This window comes from Kwoniella dendrophila, chromosome 7, assembly GCF_036810415.1.
Source record: "Kwoniella dendrophila CBS 6074 chromosome 7, complete sequence".
Lineage (NCBI taxonomy): Eukaryota > Fungi > Basidiomycota > Tremellomycetes > Tremellales > Cryptococcaceae > Kwoniella > Kwoniella dendrophila.
The window spans coordinates 222,766-244,820 of record NC_089482.1 but is presented as its reverse complement, the minus strand read 5'-3'; the positions used below and the strand labels follow the sequence as shown (position 1 = coordinate 244,820).

The 22,055-nt window shown below is 37.2% G+C and overlaps 6 protein-coding genes and 1 non-coding gene across 7 annotated transcripts; 4 read left to right on the top strand and 3 right to left on the bottom strand.

Moving 5' to 3' along the window:
* The first annotated feature begins 2,439 nt into the window (after positions 1-2,439).
* Positions 2,440-2,528, top strand: L201_005327. The gene has a single exon. It is a non-coding gene; the product is annotated as a tRNA-OTHER (tRNA).
* An 824-nt stretch (positions 2,529-3,352) lies between these two features.
* Positions 3,353-4,677, bottom strand: L201_005326 (uncharacterized protein; the record flags this gene model as incomplete). The annotated part of the gene is made up of 2 exons (XM_066221058.1): positions 3,353-4,342; positions 4,405-4,677. The coding sequence occupies 2 exons, from the start codon at positions 4,675-4,677 to the stop codon at positions 3,353-3,355; spliced, it is 1,263 nt and encodes a 420-aa protein (XP_066077155.1).
* A 4,485-nt stretch (positions 4,678-9,162) lies between these two features.
* L201_005325 (uncharacterized protein) lies at positions 9,163-12,074 on the top strand (the record flags this gene model as incomplete). The annotated part of the gene is made up of 7 exons (XM_066221057.1): positions 9,163-9,249; positions 9,354-10,032; positions 10,145-11,264; positions 11,357-11,533; positions 11,614-11,789; positions 11,869-11,893; positions 11,957-12,074. The coding sequence occupies 7 exons, from the start codon at positions 9,163-9,165 to the stop codon at positions 12,072-12,074; spliced, it is 2,382 nt and encodes a 793-aa protein (XP_066077154.1).
* A 537-nt stretch (positions 12,075-12,611) lies between these two features.
* L201_005324 (uncharacterized protein) lies at positions 12,612-13,352 on the top strand (the record flags this gene model as incomplete). The annotated part of the gene is made up of 3 exons (XM_066221056.1): positions 12,612-12,971; positions 13,067-13,228; positions 13,335-13,352. The coding sequence occupies 3 exons, from the start codon at positions 12,612-12,614 to the stop codon at positions 13,350-13,352; spliced, it is 540 nt and encodes a 179-aa protein (XP_066077153.1).
* A 1,203-nt stretch (positions 13,353-14,555) lies between these two features.
* On the top strand, positions 14,556-15,162 carry L201_005323 (uncharacterized protein; the record flags this gene model as incomplete). The annotated part of the gene is made up of 3 exons (XM_066221055.1): positions 14,556-14,825; positions 14,903-15,043; positions 15,145-15,162. The coding sequence occupies 3 exons, from the start codon at positions 14,556-14,558 to the stop codon at positions 15,160-15,162; spliced, it is 429 nt and encodes a 142-aa protein (XP_066077152.1).
* A 451-nt stretch (positions 15,163-15,613) lies between these two features.
* L201_005322 (uncharacterized protein) lies at positions 15,614-16,201 on the bottom strand (the record flags this gene model as incomplete). Its single annotated transcript, XM_066221054.1, has 2 exons — positions 15,614-15,829; positions 15,935-16,201. 2 exons carry the CDS (start codon positions 16,199-16,201, stop codon positions 15,614-15,616), a joined length of 483 nt encoding a protein of 160 aa, XP_066077151.1.
* Positions 16,202-16,812: 611 nt separating this feature from the next.
* L201_005321 (uncharacterized protein) lies at positions 16,813-21,366 on the bottom strand (the record flags this gene model as incomplete). The annotated part of the gene is made up of 12 exons (XM_066221053.1): positions 16,813-17,055; positions 17,133-17,408; positions 17,478-18,343; positions 18,406-18,604; positions 18,663-19,198; positions 19,265-19,882; positions 19,940-20,463; positions 20,527-20,668; positions 20,786-20,905; positions 21,040-21,141; positions 21,242-21,281; positions 21,349-21,366. The coding sequence occupies 12 exons, from the start codon at positions 21,364-21,366 to the stop codon at positions 16,813-16,815; spliced, it is 3,684 nt and encodes a 1,227-aa protein (XP_066077150.1).
* Positions 21,367-22,055: the final 689 nt, after the last annotated feature.

The window sequence follows — 22,055 nt, the reverse complement described above, 5'->3', positions numbered from 1 at the left end:
AATGAATACATTTATGATGAGACTCACACTTATCTACTTGAACTACCTATACTAGTTACCATCCCATCCACTAGAACATCCCTCCACCATGAGTACAACCATAGACCTTTCACTTTGCGTAACAATGACAAAGGTTCTTACACAGCATACGAATCATATTTGTGTATGTCGATGTCATACAGTAGCCTCGGTCTTGCACTATCATTCGTTTGTTTTTAGCGTTCTTTTTGCATGTTCCTGTATCAAATTGCAGAGTTGTGATCGGATCGTTTTTTCGATGAATGGTACATGATCTAATCTAAAGTTCGGCAAATGGCGGTATCGGATAAGGTAGTTGTAGTTACAGCGTTTCAGGTAAGAAAACTGGTGTTATTAGTGCAATTATGTGAAACAGGTGAAACAGGTGTGATATCTGAAAATGCATAAGTAACACGCAAGCTATGTACATATCTCAAGATCTAAAGTCAATGCATCCCAAAGCCGTCGCAGTCCTTGTCATCGCTCTTGTACATTGTGCAGGAAGTTTGTTTCAAAAAGTGAGAATGTAAGTAAAGTATGCATAACACATGTTGGTAGTTTCTGCGTTGCAATTACAGATTTACAGCAGATGAAGAAGAATTGGTGGTATGGTCCTACCAAGGCATTCCACACCATCATGATACGCTTCAAGCGGCTCGAATCATAAATGAGTCTACGAACAAAACATCAAGTCAGCGTCGTCAATGCGGGTTCATTCTATGCTCCAAAACGAAAACCGCCATGAATTTAGATAAATATCCAGGTCAATTGAAGTTCTCATAAGTGTAATATAAGAGTACAGACAACTCGATGGGTAGGGCCAGTGGAAATCGATGAAAGCGACTTCAAGAAATGAGATACTCTTAATCACTTACAGTATTCACATGTGGTATTTTGCATTTCTTGAAATGGCAAAAACTATTTGAGGCTTCAGTCCAACAATAGACTAGATCAAATGGATGATTCTTGGTACCGCTTATAGGGTGTTTGTAATCCTCTTTGAAGGTCCATTCAGGTATATCTTCATGATATCCATCAGAACGAGCATAACACTATTTGATAAATGATAAAGTCGATATCCAAAGAGAGAAAGAGTGAATGCAAGAAATAAAGTTAGCTTCATGTACTTTGATTGTTGCATGATATGGTGAAGGGGAACTTACGAGGAGATCCCAACGTAACTTATCATCCTTTATCCATTTATCATAATCAGTTGGTTTCACCTTTTCCTTTTTCTTAGGTTTTTCATAAGTTTTAAATCTAAAGGTAATGTACCTATTAACATCAAAAGTCAAAGTCCGATTGCCCGGTCCATTTACTTTCTCTGTCGTCATATTAGTATATCCCATTCTGTAATCTTCGTATGTAGACCATTCAGGTATATTGATTATCATTTTAGATTCTTGTCTCTTAGATGGTGGATGAGCGGGGTCTTGACTTAATACATAAGATGGAACCAATGACAAAAGTAGGAATGAAGTCATTAGCGTACTGAATGACATTGAAAACATCTCTGATCTATGTCGAACGGACTAATATTGAGAAGTTTGATTGAGTATTCACCGAATATTTCAACTTGTAGCGAATGCAGAAAGGCTGATAATAGCTCATCACTCATCGCAACATCATATATATCTCCTCAGTCCTGCTTGACCCAACCACTTCGTCTACAAGATTCAGACATACTTTGTCATCCTATCCCCTGATCGTAACGCGAGTTGAATGGATCCATATAAGCCCCTCGGCTGAAAGGGAGGAATGCTTGACAAGCAGGTTTCGATGTTGATCATACATTCATATCGATTGCTTATCAATATCGATTAATTAGTCCAGTCCTGGCCATTAAGGGATCAATTGGCCTGCTGAAGTGTCATAAATAGGGTTAATATCTCAAAGGATACCTATTTTACCGACGATGTGCTCATAGGGCTGTCAAACCGAAGCCAGGTAAGCTCTTTTCTCATGAGCTTGTGACATATCTTTCGTGAGATGCGTAGTGTTACGGTTATGTTGATCAATACTTGCTCATAAATTTCAGCTTGTCTGTGACGCCGCATTGACTAGTATTATCGCTTATTGTCTTAATATAAGTACATTACCCAAAAGCTTTGCAACGATTGACACGGTAGCTTATGATTGCGACTAAGGGCGGTGACAACCGGTCCATTTTTATCTGTTATGTGGCACCTTGACTGAAATGAAGTTGATACTTCGGTACAGCACCTCAGCCTTGTTTGATATCGCCAGAGATACGGAACTATGTATCAACCCACAACCTCTTGCATTGTAGGAACGGACTGATTTCTCATTCTGAGTCCACATCATACAAAAATGCATTGTGATGAGACTGCGTGAAAACCTGAATGTGGCCACGTGAGCTTGTGAATATATATGCCTTTTGTTAACCAATTTTTATCCAATTGCCCCATGGCCAAGTTGGTTAAGGCATCCGACTGTTAGAACGTTACTCTGCAATCGGAAGATCAACGGTTCGACCCCGTTTGGGGCAGTCTTTTTGACGCCTTAAATCGTCTTTGATTACCTTTAGTTTCTTTGGATGCATCGATTTTGGAATTGGAATTGAGACGAAAAAAACATTCAAAAAAACAGATGGTTTTCGGTGCCACAAAACCAGAGAGCGACGATCTGTTTTTGGACGGTAAAGTTGGCTCGTGGCACATTTTTTTTGACGCGCGGGGAATTGCTACTGGGCCTTTTCATCTTCCAACTTTACTCTATTCGAAAGGGGTTTGGGAGATAACTTGTACAAAGCGAAATATGCTTTTTGATTTCAAAGAACTATGCTGCTTTCTTGCTGGCATGAAATTCGTTTTGATCCTCCTAATTCCCCTCCCTTCCAGCATTTCGCTCAACTCGGTTCCCCCTTGTGGTTCTTTTCCCCTTCCGTTTCTCCTGCACCAACTTGACCAAACAATCACGCTTTCAAGAAACCCGCCAATTGCCACATAAGGGCATACGGCAAGAGCTGATTATGTATGCGTGAGTCGCAATCTCTGAGTGATACCATAAAGTCTGTTCATTGAACAAAAACGATTCTATTTGTATTGTCGATGCATATTATATATTGCTATATGTTATTTATATATTATAATTGAGGGAAGCAACAAACAAAGTCCGTAAACGATTGTGACAAAAGCCCAAAATATGAATGTAGAAGGAGGGAAAATATGATTATATGTGTTATGACTAAAATTACACCTAATGTTATAAGCGAGAATGGAATGAAAAAAGATAATCTATTTGAATCTATATCACTAATAAAGGAAGAGAATTGTCCATAAGATAAGATAGGTCTCATCGGTAAACATCTATTCTATTTTCTTTCACAAGCTGAACCATCTTGATTCAATTTCCACCCTTTTTTACATGAATAAACTTGACATTGACCTAAATTACATCCCATCCATTTAGCTCCTGGAATAGTCGTACAATCTTTACCTGTGTTTAAAGATGAACATCCACCACAAGATTGTAAATCTTCTAAAGGATTTAAACATTCATATTCACCTTGACTAATTACTTCTTGTTCATTAATAGGTAAACTAAATCTACCTTCAATTGGACAAGCAGCGAATTTTTTTGGACATAATTGATTATTTTTATTTGATTCTAAACCATATGGGATTTTTTGTTCAAAAGTTAATTGAATGGGTGTTCTTTTTTGATATGATTTTGGTTTAGTTGATTTTCCTGTTGGTTCAATACATTTACCATTTTGTATTTTTGCACCAACACCTGATGTACAGCAAACACCAGATTTATCAATTTCTTCTTTACCTTGACCACAACATACTGTATCAAAAGCAGTTTGACCTCTTGAACAACATAAGGATGGTCCATTATTTTTACATTTTTGATATGTAAATCCATTATTTTCATCACAGATTGTAACACATTTTCCTGTTTTACTATCTAATTTTTCGTTTGATTTACATTTTGCTTTACATGCTGATCCATTATCTTCGTATCCTGATTGACATCCACATTGTCCGTTGATTTCCGATTGATAATCTTTACAGCATTTTGTGGTTTTGAACGACTGACCTGATGGACAAGTATATACAGGTGTACATGATCCACCTTTTGAGGAACAACCAACTGAACCACAACATCTTCCGTTCGAATATGTTTGACCTCTTGGGCAACACGATCCATTTGTTGACCAATGATTATTTGAACATGCTGATGATGAACATGATCCATCAGACTTCTTGTATAAAGAACCACATGTGTATCCACCTCGACCGTCACATGTAGGTTGAGCGTTGTGGGGGAAATAAGATGTTACACCGTATTTGGAGATCTATCAGAGAGGTGAATTTATGAGCGCTGATTCAAATTGTAAGGAGGTTCGTGTAAACTCACGAAAGCGTCCATGGCGTTTTGAACGGAACTCTGAATCCTGTTATCCCTGCAGTATTCTTCCAAATCTTCTTTACATAAACAACCGAAATCGTATTTAAAGAAACCCCATGATCCTGCTACTCTGGCACAAGTCTGGTATGATCCACCTTGATTCGAAGGTTGAGAATAACCACCACCATTGTGTCTTGAGAATAGGGTTGAGTTATCAGATGAATATGCTGATACAGCACCCCCTATCAATGGAAGAGCTACAAGTAGTTTTGTGAAGAACATCTTTGAGAGGTCGAGAATAGGGAGACAAGAAGAAAAGGTGGGGATGTCAAATGAGGGCGATAATAAGATTGTCGCTTCGACACTGGATAGCTAAGAAAGAGCGTAAGTTTTATAAAATAAGATATAAAGAAGAAAAAGAAGAATAGGGGGAATAACTTTTTACCTACTATCCTTTAAACCATTTCATGATTCCGTATTCTTTAACCATCGTCCAAATTTCTACAACCCAATTCTAATTCCGCTTTTCCATCAAGCGAGAGATGAGGTAGACATCCACCTTTCATCCTTCAACTGGTGCTAAAGCCAGACACCGTTCAAGTGGAAAAAGTTAATGTTCGAACCCTTGTCTTAAAACGAAATCCTCAATCCCGTTCCGCCATCCTGATATAGCGTAGGAACGAGTTCTTTTGAGCCGAACCGAACCGTTAATAAAGTTCCTCTTGATGGCTGAAGAGGCCAAGGCGGAAGCGAAGATATGAAAGCTAAAATTAGTCTTCTAATTGTAGATGAACTCGACCGTCAGAGGTCTTTGATCGTGTTGAGAGGCATGATATCAGTGAGGGAGATAGCGAATGTTCACATGATCTATGGGGAAATGTAAGGGTCAGATATAGAGGACGGGATTGATGTCATCCCGAAGAGATAGAGTGAAAGTCTAGATTGATGAACAAGGTAGCGATAAGACAGAATATTATTATCAGCGGGAAGAATGATCTAGTGACTGAAGAAAAGAGATTTGAGGGGTTTGATTTCTAACTTACCTGAAAACAAGTAGCGTATCTCCAACATTATCTGAATGCCATTCTACTGGACCCCTTCATAATTGATACCGATATCCTTAGACGGGAATCAAGTTATGTCTATTGGACATCGCTATACGTTGTCCCTCGGTGTAGTAACCAGGTAATCACTTCACACATTCTCTAATCATCAAACAAAATATAGATCCTAATTCTCTTTCTAAACGATTGAAATACGCATGTCCGCAAGGCTTTTCTGTCCTTTTCATTATACTGCTATGATAAAAAGAGCGGAACGGGTTCCTTTACGGGTAGTCATACATCAATGCTTATTTGGTTATCGGGTTCCTCAAGCTAAAAATATATTCTAAGCTGTCGTTCCTCATATAAAATATACCCGTTCCTCGTGCTTGAGCCGTAGTGGTTATCCAGAGGGAGATCATGGATTCAAGTGCTGTGCTAGAGATTCTTTATCTGACAAGGGTAAGCGATTCTTTATTTTTTAGTGTTATAAGGCGAAATCACAAGGTTAGTCATGGTGACAAGTCAATGTAATTAAGGTGGATGAGTACCGTATGAAAGGGTATCATTGATTAGTGACCTACGGTACTATAATCCCTTCATACCTTGCACAACCCCATTCACATCTGCATTTCGTTCCAACCTCGTAGATTTTACTAAGTGGTAAGTTTACCCAAAAAACACTAGGATCGACCCTGTTTCGGAAGATGTGAGAGTTACAAAGCAGACGTACTAGCGTCGATCTTTTGCAATCTAATCAAAAAATAAAAACGTGATCCCTCTCCCGCTTTATAAGGGTTACCAGTTATTCGTTTTATACACTAAACTTTCTCATGTGGTTAGGGTGTAGAGTGAAACGAGGCTCAGTGTAGAATGGTATTGTCTGGAGATAGGTACAGCAAGGGTAAGGAAAGAGAGAAATTCAAGAAGAAATGAGAAATTGAAAGTAGGATTGAATTGAAAGACGGGATGAACCCGTATAACGTTAATTGTTTAAATTTACACTCTTAACTTATCAAGGTACCGCATATATAACCAACAACATTAACTTGCTCTTTTACATCTTTTACGTTAACCCTTCAATGCGGGAAGGTCTTTGTCATCCCGTCTCATTATATCTCCTTAATCATTGGAAGGAGATAGATTTATGCATTCATTTTTTATCATTTTATAGTATGGCTTGCTTGTCTCGCCTTGATAGTGATTAAAGTGAGGCTTGGATCTACTGTAGTAAGCCTCAAGCCTCGGAGGCTATTCCCACAAACCATGTTCAAAATATCTCTGCACCGACACGTTCCGAACTATCGAAACCTTTGAAACAGGAAGCTGTATTGGCCAACATAGGTTTGCTTCCTACCTGGATCCCAGACGGTGCTTGAGCACATGGCCATCACCGAGAGTATGCCAAAGCCGTACTTTGTCATGAGCAGTTATAGTTGGAGAAGCGTAATGGTGTAGTATCTTGGCATTCTCTGTTCACCGTTGTCCGTCGAAAATTACGCGACAACCAAGCTAAAATCTGGCCTTCTATGACGAGCATATGTCATGAAAGACAAACATCACCTTTTGTTCTATATCACAGGACTCACTTCTAACGCTGTGCTAATCATCATGTATGCTAGATATGAGGTCAACACTATAACGCCGATGGTATCAAAATCAACGAGCCGCTAGGATATTATTCTAGGAGAATTTGTTTTTTCACTTTTCCCGTATGTCAAATCCGAAAGACAACGTCAACAACTAATCTACATTCTTACCAATTTTCGGTAAAGATTCTTCTTGATGATGTAACGTTAAGGTTTTTAGATTTTGTCATTCGCCGTTCATCAGTTGGGACAAAGATAATTTGGAAAGGTACTATCGTCATACCTAGGTACTATCGCTTCTGGTTACATATCCGAAATTCAGCTGATGCAACAATCATGTACGAGAGTGCATTTAACGGCTACAAACGTGACTGAGCTTTACCATGTGTGTTCATGATCATGTATTTGATGGATATCTGAAAACTTCTGCAAACAATATCCGTGTATTCAAAAGCTTCGCAAGCATACAAGATATGCAGATTGTTTGACATATTGGATAGCCTTAATTTACTTTCCGAGCGTATCCTGTGATCCGAACAGACAAATGAATCAAATGTCAATAAACAGCATTTCTTGAACTTTCGGAGAGAAGGCAAGCCAGAATCAACCCACTTACAGTATCGATATCTAGTATTTGACAATCTTCTATATGACACCGACTTTGACTTTTTTCACACCATAATCTACTTGAACTATCTTTTGTTCCTGATAATTTTGGTCGATATGGTTTTTTGTCTTCTTTTATCGTCCATTTAGCTGTTTCTTTGGTCATCTCTCTTGCTTGAACGTGACGCTGTACATATACAAACGAAAATAAAACACCTTAGCCAGAGCATGAGTTTGTTATATCGATTCTGGACGCAACGAGAAAATGTGGAAACGTTCAGAACTTACAATCAATGTCCAGTGTAGCTCTCTTATAGGCATAGGTGAGGACACTTTATCTAGATCTGGATCATCTGATGGTATTAATTGCTGAAATGAAGTGAGATTAAACCATATAGATTCTTTATTATCAATTTGATATTGATTAAATGTCAATTTCTTGGTTTTTGCTTAATTTTCATAGTCCACATAGTCACTATGATCATAATAATCATAATAAGTTGAATATTTTGGTAATTTAATTTCTACTTTGGTAAGTTGTTCTTGGTTTTTCTGGGTGTTCTTGGCTTCTATACCTGTAAAAAGGTTAAATGTAAATAGAATGAGTAACGGCGTGAGTATGTCCATAGTATGGAAAATCATGACTAATCGTTAACAAATCTAACAAATTAGGTTTTCTCTCCAAATAGAGTACTGTATCAAGTTCTTTCGTATTTCGTAAGATGTACCGACAGACAGCAGGATGCTTGACGACAAATATGATTATACTATATATGTACAAAATACATTACGCGTTCTCGCGTATAGTACAAGGTTGAACTACTTGCTCTCCCAAACGTACTTGACCTTTTAGGTAGAGAAATCGGGAAGCCAACAGAGGATAGGATCAAACCTCATCAGGCGTCTTTTCCTTTTCCGTCCTGTCTCCTTCATCGCCGTATCATGATGTTGTGGGAGACTGTACATCCTTTAAGTCTACCTTCTACTTAGGAAATAAAGTGATCACACCGATAAAAGTATGCATATACTGTAATCATTTCTCGAGCATAAAGGTGCTCTCATTTACACACCGCAAATAACAGTGAATGAGTACAGTAAATGAGGGATGAGCGTGCCTGATATGGAAGAAGATCTCTTTGATAAACAAACGTGCTTGATGAAAAGATGAACAGAGGAGTAAAAATAGAAATTGTGAATTGTACCAAATATCCGGAAACGGTTCATTTTAGGATAACGAAGACTGATCGATAGTGGTATGGTTGTATATATTTGTTCTGTAATAACTTGTATAAAACCCATCGCACAAAGTTCAACCCTCTGTCTTTGACAAATTTATTTGGATTATTGCTTTCATGCGATTCTTCCAACCAGCTACAACTTTCGAACCAAACTCGTTTTGTCCACCACACTGAATTAAATCACAAATCACACGAGAGGGGTAGTCACCACCTCCTTTGAACAATCATAATTAAACTTCATTCAACAATTGTATAAAAACCCAGCTATGTACAGAATTATATGACACCAAGATGAAGTACGGTAAAGAATTTCAGCATATCTTGGAAGATTCATCTTTTCCACCTGATTGGAAAGATTCAGCTATAGAGTATGGTCAAGTTAGTTTTCTCCCCACTTCACTAAGCTTTTATTACTTCAATCTGAGTAATCACTTGTTGGACACATGGCTGATGTTTTCTTTTTCATTGATAATCGTGAACAGCTGAAGAAATTAATCAAAAATGTAGTTCAAGAACTCACTTCTATGGGATTATCACCTGAAGTTCTAAATAAGCTATTAGTAACCGAAGTTCACGAAGATAACAAATCAGGAACAGCTTCTATCCATCCAATAAATGGTACAAATATAAAAGTTGGAGGTAAAACGGTAGCAAAGGACAAGAACAAGGAGAATGATGATGTATTGGAATTCGAATACGAATCACCTGAAAATACACCACCTACAATACAAACAGGATCTGAACCAGGTTCAACAAATCTAAGCGAAGCTCAAGAAGTCACTGTAGATCCTTTACCAAATTCTCCTCGATTCAACTTATCTATACCTTCATCTTCATCATCATCATCACCACATTTACAAGCAAATGATCATGACATATTATCACCTTCACCTTATCCTCACAATCACAATCATAGAAAATTTCGATTAAGATTATTATCGGATTCTACTTCTTCGACGACAACGAAAGAAACAGAAATTGATTTGAATGATTTACCCAAAAGACCTATGAATGTTGCTCAATTTCTAGAAGCTCAAGAAAAGTTAAGAGAAGAGAAAACTCCTCCACCGCCAGCGGAAGATCCAAATAGAGGTAGAAAGGTTGTTAGAAGAGCTATATTGGATCGTAGTGGAGGAGTTAAAGCTGAATACGTTCTTACTGGTAAGCTCAACATTCACGTCTCTACAAGCTTGGTATTGTGGTAGCGCCATGTCTATTCTCCCTACACTTAATGACGAGCGAATTGAGCTAAATCTTCTCCCTTGATAAATAGGTGACCCTTCAAATCCAATACCGCAACTACGACTACATGTTCACGCTTCACGTTCCCCTTCCCATTCATCTTTATCGCCTTCACCCTCTCCTTCACCTTCCCCTTCAATATCTACACCTGGCGAAGACACAGATTTAGATACGGATGACGAAGAGCATGGCGACGTTAAGGATCTCTCCAAATCTGATTCTAATTCACCTAGTAATTCAACTCCACGTCCATTCGACAGATTGAAAAGTCCTATCATACCTACTAGTCCAACTTTACGGAAAATCAAAACTGCTTTATCACCGATTTTCGCTATAGCAAGTGGGAGAGATATAAGGGATGGTATGGGTGATTTAACGATCGGAGACGCGGTTGTTGATCACCATAATGCATCACCTTCAACTCCAAAAGCTAGAGAATTTCCATTTCCCCTACCCAGTGCTACACCAATCCACTTTCCGATCCCAACGGATTCCACACCAGAAATATCCACTTCTAGTCCTGATAATTCCTCACCAACGCATGAAAGGGATTTCATCATACCATTATCATCCGATTTAGCTTTTTTCCATTTATTGACATCAGCTTTAACTTCATTATCAACTTTTCATTCTAAACAACAAGAATTATTCAAACAATCAGTTGAAAATGTTTGTGGTATAATATCAAGTACGATATCACCGTCATCGTCTTCATCATCTTATTCACCACAAGTAATACCTATACCACCTGTAGCATCTTCAAGTAGTAAAACACCTTTTGAAGGTGGTAATAACAGTAATGATAATGATATCAAGGTTATGTCAAGATATAATTCGGGTGATAGTGGTAAAGATAAGAAGATAAAAACATCAAAAAAAGATTTATATATATGGAGAGAAATATTTAGTTTATGGATTGAATCAGAAATCTTTGAATCAAATTCTGAAAGAACAAGAGGTGAGAGAACTTTAGAAGATTCAGAAAAAAGATTAAAAATTTTTGCAAATGAAATTATCAAAAGAGGTTTAGGCGATAGAAGAACATTAAAAGGTAAAAAATCAAGAAATGCTTATGAAGAATTCTTAAAATTAAATGTTTGGTTATTGGATTTGAAAAGGTTTCAACAAGCTAATATCTTGGCTGCAAGAAAGTGAGTCAAAAATCTGATATATACGATCCATATCCTGCCAAAGATCTACGGTAAAACGCTAATTGTTTTGTTCAATTTCTATTTATCAATAGGATACTGAAGAAACATGATAAGAGAACTGCTTTAACTGCTTTAGAAGGTTTTCCTACATTTGTTAGATCAACACTTTCTTCGCATGTCGATTTGAATGGTAATGTTTCAACTTGGGCTTTTTATAATACATCTCTACCACATATATTATTAGCAAGTTTAACAAATACTTTATTACCGTAAGTTTGTCAACTATTTTACTGAAATTAAAAGTACATTATAAACTGATGTCATGGAATGAATAATATTGTTCCTATAGAATATTACCAAGTTTAGATGATTATGCATGCTTGATATGTACTTCAATAGCATTTAAACCTATTAGATTAAATTGTGGACATTTATTTTGTGTCAGATGTTTAGTTAAAATGCAAAAAGATGGGAAAGAAGAATGTCCTTTATGTAGAAGTAAAGTTGTATTATTAGCGGATAAAAGTGAGTTCGATTATACAGTGGATATTGTAATCCTATAACGATTGATCAGCTAATCCTTTCACTATTTTTGCTGATGTAGATTCACTGGACTTGACGGTGATGAAGTAAGTTAATAAAGTGTGTTACGGAGAAAATCCCATTGCTAACAAATACCGTCGCATATATAGCTTCATGAAATCTTGGTTCCCGAAAGAAGTCAAGTTGAAACAGAAAGAAAACGAATTAGAAGTCGCTAAAGAACAAGCTAAAGAAGCTGGTTTAGATACTAGATGTTTGATCATGTAATATTGTGTTACCTCTCCGGATGTATAGCCCCCGTTTTTGGCGGGTTCAGATTGGGATTAGTAGCAAGTGATCCATGGTTAGGTCTCGATCGTGTGGTCCAAATCACGTCATGTTTCAACCAGGATGTTCATTTCAAAGGATTTGAGGTGAAAGCGACACAAGCGGGACTTAGTCAAAGGATATCTTGTCACATTATAAGTCATGAGTTACAAGATGAACTTCCATTATATTCTACATTTCAGGCGTGCTAAGGACGTAACTAAGGATGTAACAATCATTCTATGTAAGCTGTCCTCACTTTAGATGCTGTTCTTCCACATATAAAAGCATTTCTGCTGGAGCCAAACCGGTTGACCAATTCTATCATTAACATATAGCTTATCATATCTGCAAGATACACAATTTTGCATCAAGCTGAATTTGAATTAAATAAAGATTCTTTAGGTATTATCGACTAAACAACCGATCATACTTCGTATCAAACCAAATTCTTACTTTAATCACTTGATATATAACTACTCAATTTTAATCGAAAGAATGCTTCTCAAATCAAATACTAACACAATTACATCCCTTTTTTTCCTATTACTTTCAACTTGTTTATTAATTACTACAACAAATGGTGTATATGCTAAAAAGAGTCCTAAAGGAAAGAAACAAAAACTAGCAAAAATCGAAATTACGTTACCTTCTTATACAGAATATCAAGATCATTATAATCAAACAGATAAATTAGAAGCTGGTGACAAACCAAAAACCAAAAAACTACAATTTGATCAACATCAAATTGATAATAAGCAAGCAATTTGGTTTGATTTAACTCATGAGAAATTAAGAGGAATGGCAAGTGACATGCCATCTGGTGACAGATTTACTGTATTTGATTGGAGTATAAGTGTAAGTTTTCTAATCACAAAAAAGTGACTATAATGATTTGTGTTTAAAAATTGAACGTTATTGATTTTGTATATGTCTTACACATCAATAATTAGTGCTTTGTTCAAGCTACTTCAACATATAATAAAGCGGTCAAATGGTCTTTTACAGATGAAGGTGAATTGCAAGCTAAGAAAAATGATCATATTAGACTTTGGTGTGATTCAAGTAAAAATACATGTACAGGTTTAGATTGTAAATTACCTGAAGTTGATACTGTAAGTATTGTATACTTTCCCTCTGATAAGCATTCATGTTGAGACTAATACAACTAATGAATGATGCTAACTATCGACCAATTTTTGTTCACTTTGACATGTATAGGACAAGCTAGAAAAGTGATCTACAGTAGAGTTCAGTATATGTTTATACAGGGAAATCACATTTGTTTGCCTCGATGGAATTTTGTACTAGATTAGACTTTTCTTATTACGCATTGATCTCTAATATCTGGACAGTCCGTCTAATCATCACTATGCATTGTATACCTAAGTGGTGTATTCATAACATACCTACGATGAGACACATTGACTTATGAACTTGCCGGAAAAAACAAATGTTGGCCTGAAGGCACATTTGCCTTTTAACTCTCCTTTCTGTCTATCCAGGTGCCATATAGGCCATTGACAATTAAGTGAAGGTGATGGTGTACAGTAATGGTGCAATACTGTATTCTAAGGCAAACCACATGTCTACTGGGTTGTTTGAATATGACAGTACAAATGAGTATGCTAAAGACTATTTTGTGTCAGCAAAACAAAAGCAAGATTGGCAGTCAGCACTTGGGGCTGATCTATCATTATTGTGCGCCAATCACTGAAAGCTTGCTTCAAGGGGCATCGGTCCAGGTCAAGCATGTGGCTACTGTAATTGACCTTGGAGAAAAGGGGTATTATCTCAAAAGACCGGCACTTGATTTACAACATTCCACAAATCCATTAAAAGGTCTGGATCATTACAAGCTGATGGTTCATATTCTTGTTATAGGTCGTGACTACCTTCCATGTACAGCTCCTCTGGCATTTACCAAAAATTTCAATAGGGGAAATCAAATGATTATGGACTGAAACCTTATCGACAGACCAGTGGACCCCTAAAACATTGGGCTTGCAAGAGTTCTTCCGTTCATTCTCATTATATCCTTACAAAATCTGTTACTGGATACTCGCAACTTCCTTTCACAAATTAGGGTAAGACAGTCACATTTTTTGGTTAAAGGAGGACAATGCCAAGATTTGCCGACATCTCAAGGTCTAACAATACTACTCAGAGCGCTCGAAGAGTATATAAGCCTCCAGTGGATCTCACAATCTTGTAGCTTACTTCGTATTAGACACAAAATAAAACTGTAAATGAGAACAAAAAGCGATTTGCTGCGAAGAGATTGATATTTAGTCGGATTGATCATTCATTCATTTCATTTGAGAATAAGAGTACAGTATACACATTGTATTGAAACTTAGGCTATACGTTTAAGAAATCCTCACCAGTGTACAAAGTCGACAGTATATCTCGGGTCTATTTACAGTATACGCAAATAAAAACATGTTCGCTACTAGGTTGATTAGTCTTATCGGTGTACTTTCATTCATCGGTACCAACATGATTCTTGCTAAAGATACTATTGAATTACCTTCTTCAAGATGGATAATTAACTTTGGTGAAGATACTGTTGGTCTAGGTAAAGACACATGGACTTGGACTAATGGTTCATTGGCAGATACAATTTGGGGATTTTCAGCCGGAACTTCGGAATTTAAAACGTCACAGTATTCATTCTATTTCTATAATTATAAGAATCAACAGAATTTGACTGTAAGTTTTAAAGTTATCTCTTTATAGGTCGCTAATAGGACACTGTACTCATACTGTAAATGCTTGTGATGAACTAGTGCGAGCTTAACATGTTAAGGAATTCAGAGGATACAGCAGAATACAACTTAACAAGCTCAGTACCTTTCAAACCTATTGTTTCACATCCTGAGGTAGCTAGTCTCATATGTTCTACTATACCTGAGGAAGTATACGATTCTGTGAGTTAATGCTTGAGTTTAGCCCTGCAACCCATGACTGGCTTTGTTATGAGTGTAATGTATTCGTACTGGACTAATCTCTGATTCTTTCTTCGAAATAGACAAAACCTGCATATTGATAAAGCAATATCGGGAACGCGAGATCTTAGCGAGAGGATCTGGGATGTAGAACATCATACGCTTGTAAACTTCCATATATAGAATGTACTGTGAATGTAACTTATAATTGATGGCAATACTGTAACTTACTTGTGGCAGCTCAACCTCCGGATCCACCTCAATGAAGGATCCGATGAAAACGGTGCAGGTAGATATAATCGCTTGCACCTCGTCATGAACACTCGTCCTCCACGAATAGTTCGAAGCATATCAACAGCTGAGCACTCTAGATGAAGGCTATGCTGTTCCTGCGATCATGTAGTACGATTTTCGTATTGCATAACGAACAATGGGAACAGCCAACTACCATACAAGGTAATATATGCATCTTTTTCCCTAGATATTCTAAAACCCGGTGATAGATTGCTACATTAAACGACCCTCATGAGACAAAATGATAATAACGATTTATTAGCGAAGCTCATCGATATATAGAATATTGAGTTGGATTTGATTTACCGTATCGATTACCGGGAGTTTACATTCATCCGCTGTACATTTACTCGTACCATCGCAATGTAAAGTGGCTATTTGAGGATTTCCAACTCCACCTAAAGGTTTTTCATATATATCACTTAATGTCCAATCAATCGTAGTTTCATGTATCTCTTTGACATCAATGGTACACTTAAATATACATTTTATACATATATGCTGTATGTGAGCTTTTCTATTTTATTCTTTTTGTGTCCTTATGCGACTGCAGCATACGCAAGTTACAAAATCACTTACAGTAAAATCCCATTTAACGTAACCTCTTGTCCAAGCTTTATCTTCACCTCGTCCATAAGCTTTGAAGTTGAACTCCTTTTGCCCAGGTTTATCAAAAGTTAGTTCTTTACTGGCTGGCCCAAATTTATGATCTCCATCTATTTTGAAATCTGTATAATCTTCAATACCCAAATTAATTTTGAGCGGCCCATCTGCTCTAACTAGACATGGCAGAATGGATGTAAGTACAAGTGCAGCGGAAAAGGATCTGACTGAATTGAAAAACATGTTGGAATTGATAAGGGGTAATTCAATATGTTGAGGAAGTGTCTGAATTAGTTTTAGAACTTTGTGTAAAAAAATCGTTGAACACTGTATATTGAGTGAATTGAAATGCAGGAAGAGGGGGCTTTTTCAGGAGGGATATTATATATGTACAGCACCAGTAAAGTTACGATCGACTTATCATAACGTATTACATAGCAGTATAAAGGAACTTGTTCCGTGGAGCAACACCGAGTGATTTGATCGGTCTATTTCTTCATTGATGCCTAGAAGGGTCCTTTACAAGGTGAAGAGAAGGGGTTACCCCTTGACAATAATTAATCAATCATTCATTTTCCCCCAACCTAGCTGAAGTCCTCTTTCTCATGCTATCTACCTATTTCGCGAATAAAGGAACTAACAACAACCTGTATTGCATAAACATTCATAACAATCCATAAATCTGTAAATATTGTTAGATTGTTAACTGTAAATTGTATACATAAAGGCAATTTTTGCAATTTTCCCCCTTAAATCCTTCATCTGCTTGATACTGTATTCTACTATGAAAGGTATACAAATGATCATTTCTGTTACAGTTTATCTGTATTTGCATCGTGAACTACCCATCTAATCTATACTTTATTTCTTAATCCACTTGCAGTCAAACCAACTTGAGTGATTTGATCGATCTTACATATCGTTCCTTTGAATTCAGGTAAATATTTCGCTTGTGTATATGGTGATATAACTGAAGGTGAACCTTGATAAATTGGTGTCAAAGACCCAGGACAAATATCAAATGATGTGAATTGATCATATGTAATTTCATGTGCATCACGTGGATTTCTATCGCCTTGTGCTAAAACTGCTCTAGCCTAGAAATCCAAACCCAGATCAGCTCAATATTTTCGGTTTCAAGGTCCAAAAGGTGAAACAGCAAAGTAACACTTACCTGTGTTACAACTTGAGCACCAGAAGGTCTAGTATCTATCAATCTTCTAGCGAAAACAGCTGCCGTAGAATGATTACCAGCATCACTGAAAACTTTCATTGCTGATCTTAAAGCTAATTGAACATGTTGTTGAGCCAATTGACAATGTGTGAAATAAGCTGCTAATTCTAAATTTCTAGTTACATTTTCAGGTTCTTCAGCTACGAGACGTCGTCTTTCGACTTCCATAGTTAAACCTATTATGTATTCACGGCATAATGTCACTAAATCTTTGATCTATATTTATAGAAAATAAGGTCAGCGAATTTATCCTTTTGTGTGATAACAAATGGAAATACAGCTTACCTCGTTAACATCATTATCGTCATCAACAATAACCATAATCAACTTTTGTAAAACGGATCTAAAAGCTGATAGGGCTTCGGCAAATTTACCTCTTGCGAAGAATTTATTTGCTTCTGCTAATTCATTTGATTTCAAATCATCAAAATTGAATGAATTGAAAGGTAAAAATTCTCTTAATTCTGTTGCTTCAGGATTTCTTCTAATGTTGAATTTTAGTGGTGGTAAAGATGGATTTGCTGGTACGTGTACATGTGAAGATTGATATGATTGTAAGAAGAATGATTTTAATGGTTCGAAATTGACTGCACCAATTTGTCTATTCAATAATTGCATTGCTGATTCGAAATTTCCACTTGAAGCATGATCAGCTGCTAAAGGTGAATTCTTGATCCATAATTCATCTTCACTTATTCCAGCTGAAACTCCTTCAGATAATTCAGCTTCGGCTCCTTGTCCTTCTTCTTCTTGGACAAGTTCTTCTTCAGCAGGTGCAATTACTTCAGCATCTAAATCCCATCCTTCATCTTCATCTTCATCTCCAACACCCTCATCCGCTCCGCCATCAATAGCAACATCAGCTGCCCATGCATCAAGCTGTTCTCCACTTTCTACACCTGATGACTCTCCTGCGAATCCTTCGCCGCCTCCATTAGCTAAAGCTCGGTCAAAGAAGGATTCTCCAAGATCCTTGATAGGCCAGTTGGAGTCTGATTGAGGGAAAACTATAGGTGGTGGAGCGAGTGATGTATGACCAGAGTTTTGAGGTGGAGGTGGTAAGTCGTCTTCAGTCATACCAGCTTCTTCTAAGATCTCCAAGGCGGTATCATCAAGTCCGTTTGTTTTGGCAGTGTAGTATGCAAGGGGGTCTGCTCATCAAACCGTTATTAGTACTTCCTATAGCACGACCATTTGCATTCTGAAAACTTACATTGCCCGGTTTCCCTAAGAACTTCAACTCTAGCTTGAATATCGCCGAGATAAAGAGAGTTTTGGAATCTTGACATGTTATCTCCTCTCTTTTGAGCGATGACTTGCATCATAGCGAGTTTTTGAGTGTTACCGGTGATGAGATAGAGGAAAGAGAGTTTATCGAAGTTTTTGGTTTTTTGATAAGCGGTTTCAACAATCTATTTCGCGAGTATTAGCTATATTTCATCGAAGTCTTGAACATATAGGTAGACCTACAGAATGGTTACCTTGTTGTAAAGCAGCAGCACCGAGTCTATTCCAAACATCTTCTCTGTCAACAGCTCTAGCCATTTCTAAAGCAACTTGTAAATTTCCACATTCAATCGCCAAATCAAATCTAGTTTGTTGATCTTGTACGAAGTGTAGAGCAATTTCAGGATATCCTTTCTTTTGTAAATAACCAATGATACTTTGTCCAACAAGGTTTGAACTTCTAATAATTTGTAATACCTCATCATAATTCTTTCTTACTAAAGCAAGTTTGAATCTGTATTCTGTAGGATCAATAGTAATTGTTCTTGGTTTAGCAGTTCTATCGAGACAATGAACGATTTGGCCCTTAACTCTGGTCAAGTAGACTGGTTGTTCCAAGGTTTTGATAATACCATTGTCACCTTGTGGAAGAGCATATTTGATGTGATTCAAAGTGGTGTAAATGAGAATTCCACTATCGTCCCATGCAGCAGATTTGATTCTGATAGTTTCATGTATCAAAGCGCTTTGAGTGAGAGCTTTGTTGGCAATTGTAATAGCTAGTCAAGGGGGAATTTGTCAGCTAAGAAGCCTGCCACTAGTGGGGAGCGTTTAGCTGAACTTACTATGTTTACTTAACAAAGCGACCATATTACCATCAGTTGACCAAACAACATACTTGACAGGTGGAGTAGCTATCTCAGCCAAAGCTTTTTGTTGTTGAATATCGAATAAAACGACTGAAGTTGGAGTAGCAAGTAATAAGGAGGCGGTACCACCATAGAAGATTTCATTTGTTTGTACAGGACATTTAACAGTTTTTGTGATTGAATTTGATAAATCTTTAATTTCAATGTTTTGAGTTGTTTTATCCAAAACAGCTAATCGATTTCTTGCTACAAAAATCGCACAAATTCCATTACCTTTTTTACCATCTGATGGTATATCTCTACCGTCTGATGCTGATGGTGCACTTGATTTAGGTAATGTGATTAATTCATATGTACCATTTTCTGAAGGTGATGTCACTACTACAGCTCTTTCAGCTGGGTTATAACTTAATGTTCTAGGTTGTATCCATTGTGATCCAAGTTTTTTGACTGAACAGATACCTTGATTGGTACCTGCTTGTAAATCGGCCATTCGAATAACCTTGTCTTTAACGTAGAATAATTGATTACCGGATAAAGAGAATGCAGGTCTTTCACGTTCAAGTTTGAAAACGATAAGACCATTATCATGACCTATATTAGAAGTATCATCAGCATTTTTCCTTGCTTTTAAGGTAGAAGTAAGCTCACCAGCAGCGAAGAGGTTCAATTCAGGATGAGCAGTTAGGACCCAGAATCTATCATGTTCTCTTCTAAAAGTTTGAACGGCAGTTCTCTTTGTCATGTCCCAAACTCTAATAGTTTTATCTTCTGAGGCTGATAATAAGAGCTCATGTCTTGGATGGAACATTGACATTGAAACGTTATTGAAATGACCACGACATGAATCTACTTCCCAAGCTTTTGTTTCTGACATTCTCCATAATTTGACTTGTCTATCATCACCACAAGAAACGATTAAAGGTAATGTAGGATGGAATGATGCCCAATTTACACCTCTATCATGACCTTCTAAAACATATTTGACTACAGCATCTGTATTTCCAAATAAATCAGCTTGATTTTGATTTGCTCTTGACATTTGTTCTTCAAATGACATGGGAGCTTGTGAAGCTTGATTCTTCTTTCTCAATCCTGAAATATCCCATACTCTAACTGTTAAATCCATTGATGCTGAAACGACTAAATCATCCCACGGGTGGAATTGAGCGCACCTACAATTCATAAAGTTAGTAACCTGGTGTCATTTTCGAGAAGGAGATAAACCAGATGCTTACATGATATAGTGGTTGTGTCCTGTCAAAATAGCAATACATGTTCTTGATTGCCAATTCCAGATTCTAATAGTTTGATCGTCTGAAGCTGAAATGATCCATGGGTATTCTCGGTGGAAGAAAACTGTTCGAACATAATCGAGATCTGTTTGGGAGAATTATCAGTATTGTTGAACCCAATTTGACCATCAACGAGCACACCCTAACTAGCTGGTCACGCCTGCTTGGGAACATACAGTGAAGACTCAAATATATCACTTACGTCCAGTCAATGTAAAGAGACATTTCCTTTGCTTATAATTCCATACTTTGATCTTGTAATCATCACCACCTGAACAGAAAATAGGTTGCGTTGGGTGGAAACATATACCACGAACAGGTCCTGCAGTAGACGAAATCAGGAAGATTAAATCAGTGGTTCCGTACTTCGCATTGAACATGTAGTGAGTACGCGAAGGCACTAATTCCAGTGACATTGAAGTTCCTAGATGGTAATCAATAACGACGCGAACTCACCATCATGTTCATCATATCTATCTACCAAAGTACCCATTTGATAATTCCACAACTGGATTGTACCATTATGCAAAGATGCAGCTAAGAGTGGTGTTTTTGGATCTATACCAAATGCACATATATGTCAGTCGTCTTCTTCCAATCGCTTTCCATCTCACCTGACATAGGTGCACGATTTTGGATTGTGATTGAAACCACTCACGAAATGCAATACCTTTCACTCTAGGTGATTTACTCTCAAACTATCTCGTCTTATCAGCTTCAAGATCACAGCCCTGACATCAGGCCAAAAGCAAGATAAAAGCTCACCTTGGTAAGCATCTGCATCTTGGCTGATCCTTTATCCTCCTAAGACTTGTTGCTTGGACCCAAGTGAAAATAATTGTACTGAGGACCGAAAAGAGCTGGAGAAGCAGTCCGACAATACACGCGTCAAGTTGTCGGTTTTTCTTTCTTGTTTGCGTCGAGATACCTGGAAGAACGAGACGAGAGAATTCTGAAAGTGTGCTGAGAGAAACGAGACAGAGGTTGGGTATAAAGATATATGATGCTTAGATTGGACAATCATATATGTTTAACATAAGGTATATCAACGTTGTTGTATAGCTTGGTGTAATACCAAACAGTAACAGCGTGGAAGGGACGTGACGTGGTATAGAGATAGACGTGCCGTACATGAGCGAGTGCCACATGAGATGTATTTCCGGTATTCTCCGATATCATAATCAGTGTACATAGGTGAAAGATCAAGGTCAAGGTGATTTTGATCTTCATGCATAACTTATGTATTCATCGTAAACAGACTCTGTCAAACTGTCATGAAACAGCAAACAGCGACAAGAAGATCTAGTGTTCAGGATATCGCAAAACAAATCAGTAGTACAATAGATGAATGTATCAATAAGCATGACCAAAATTGCATTTTCATGTATATTAATGATTTTTATCAAAAAATCAATATTTTTATTTCTACGTTACTATTTGAACCTAACTTTTCTTTCTGTCTGCAACTAATT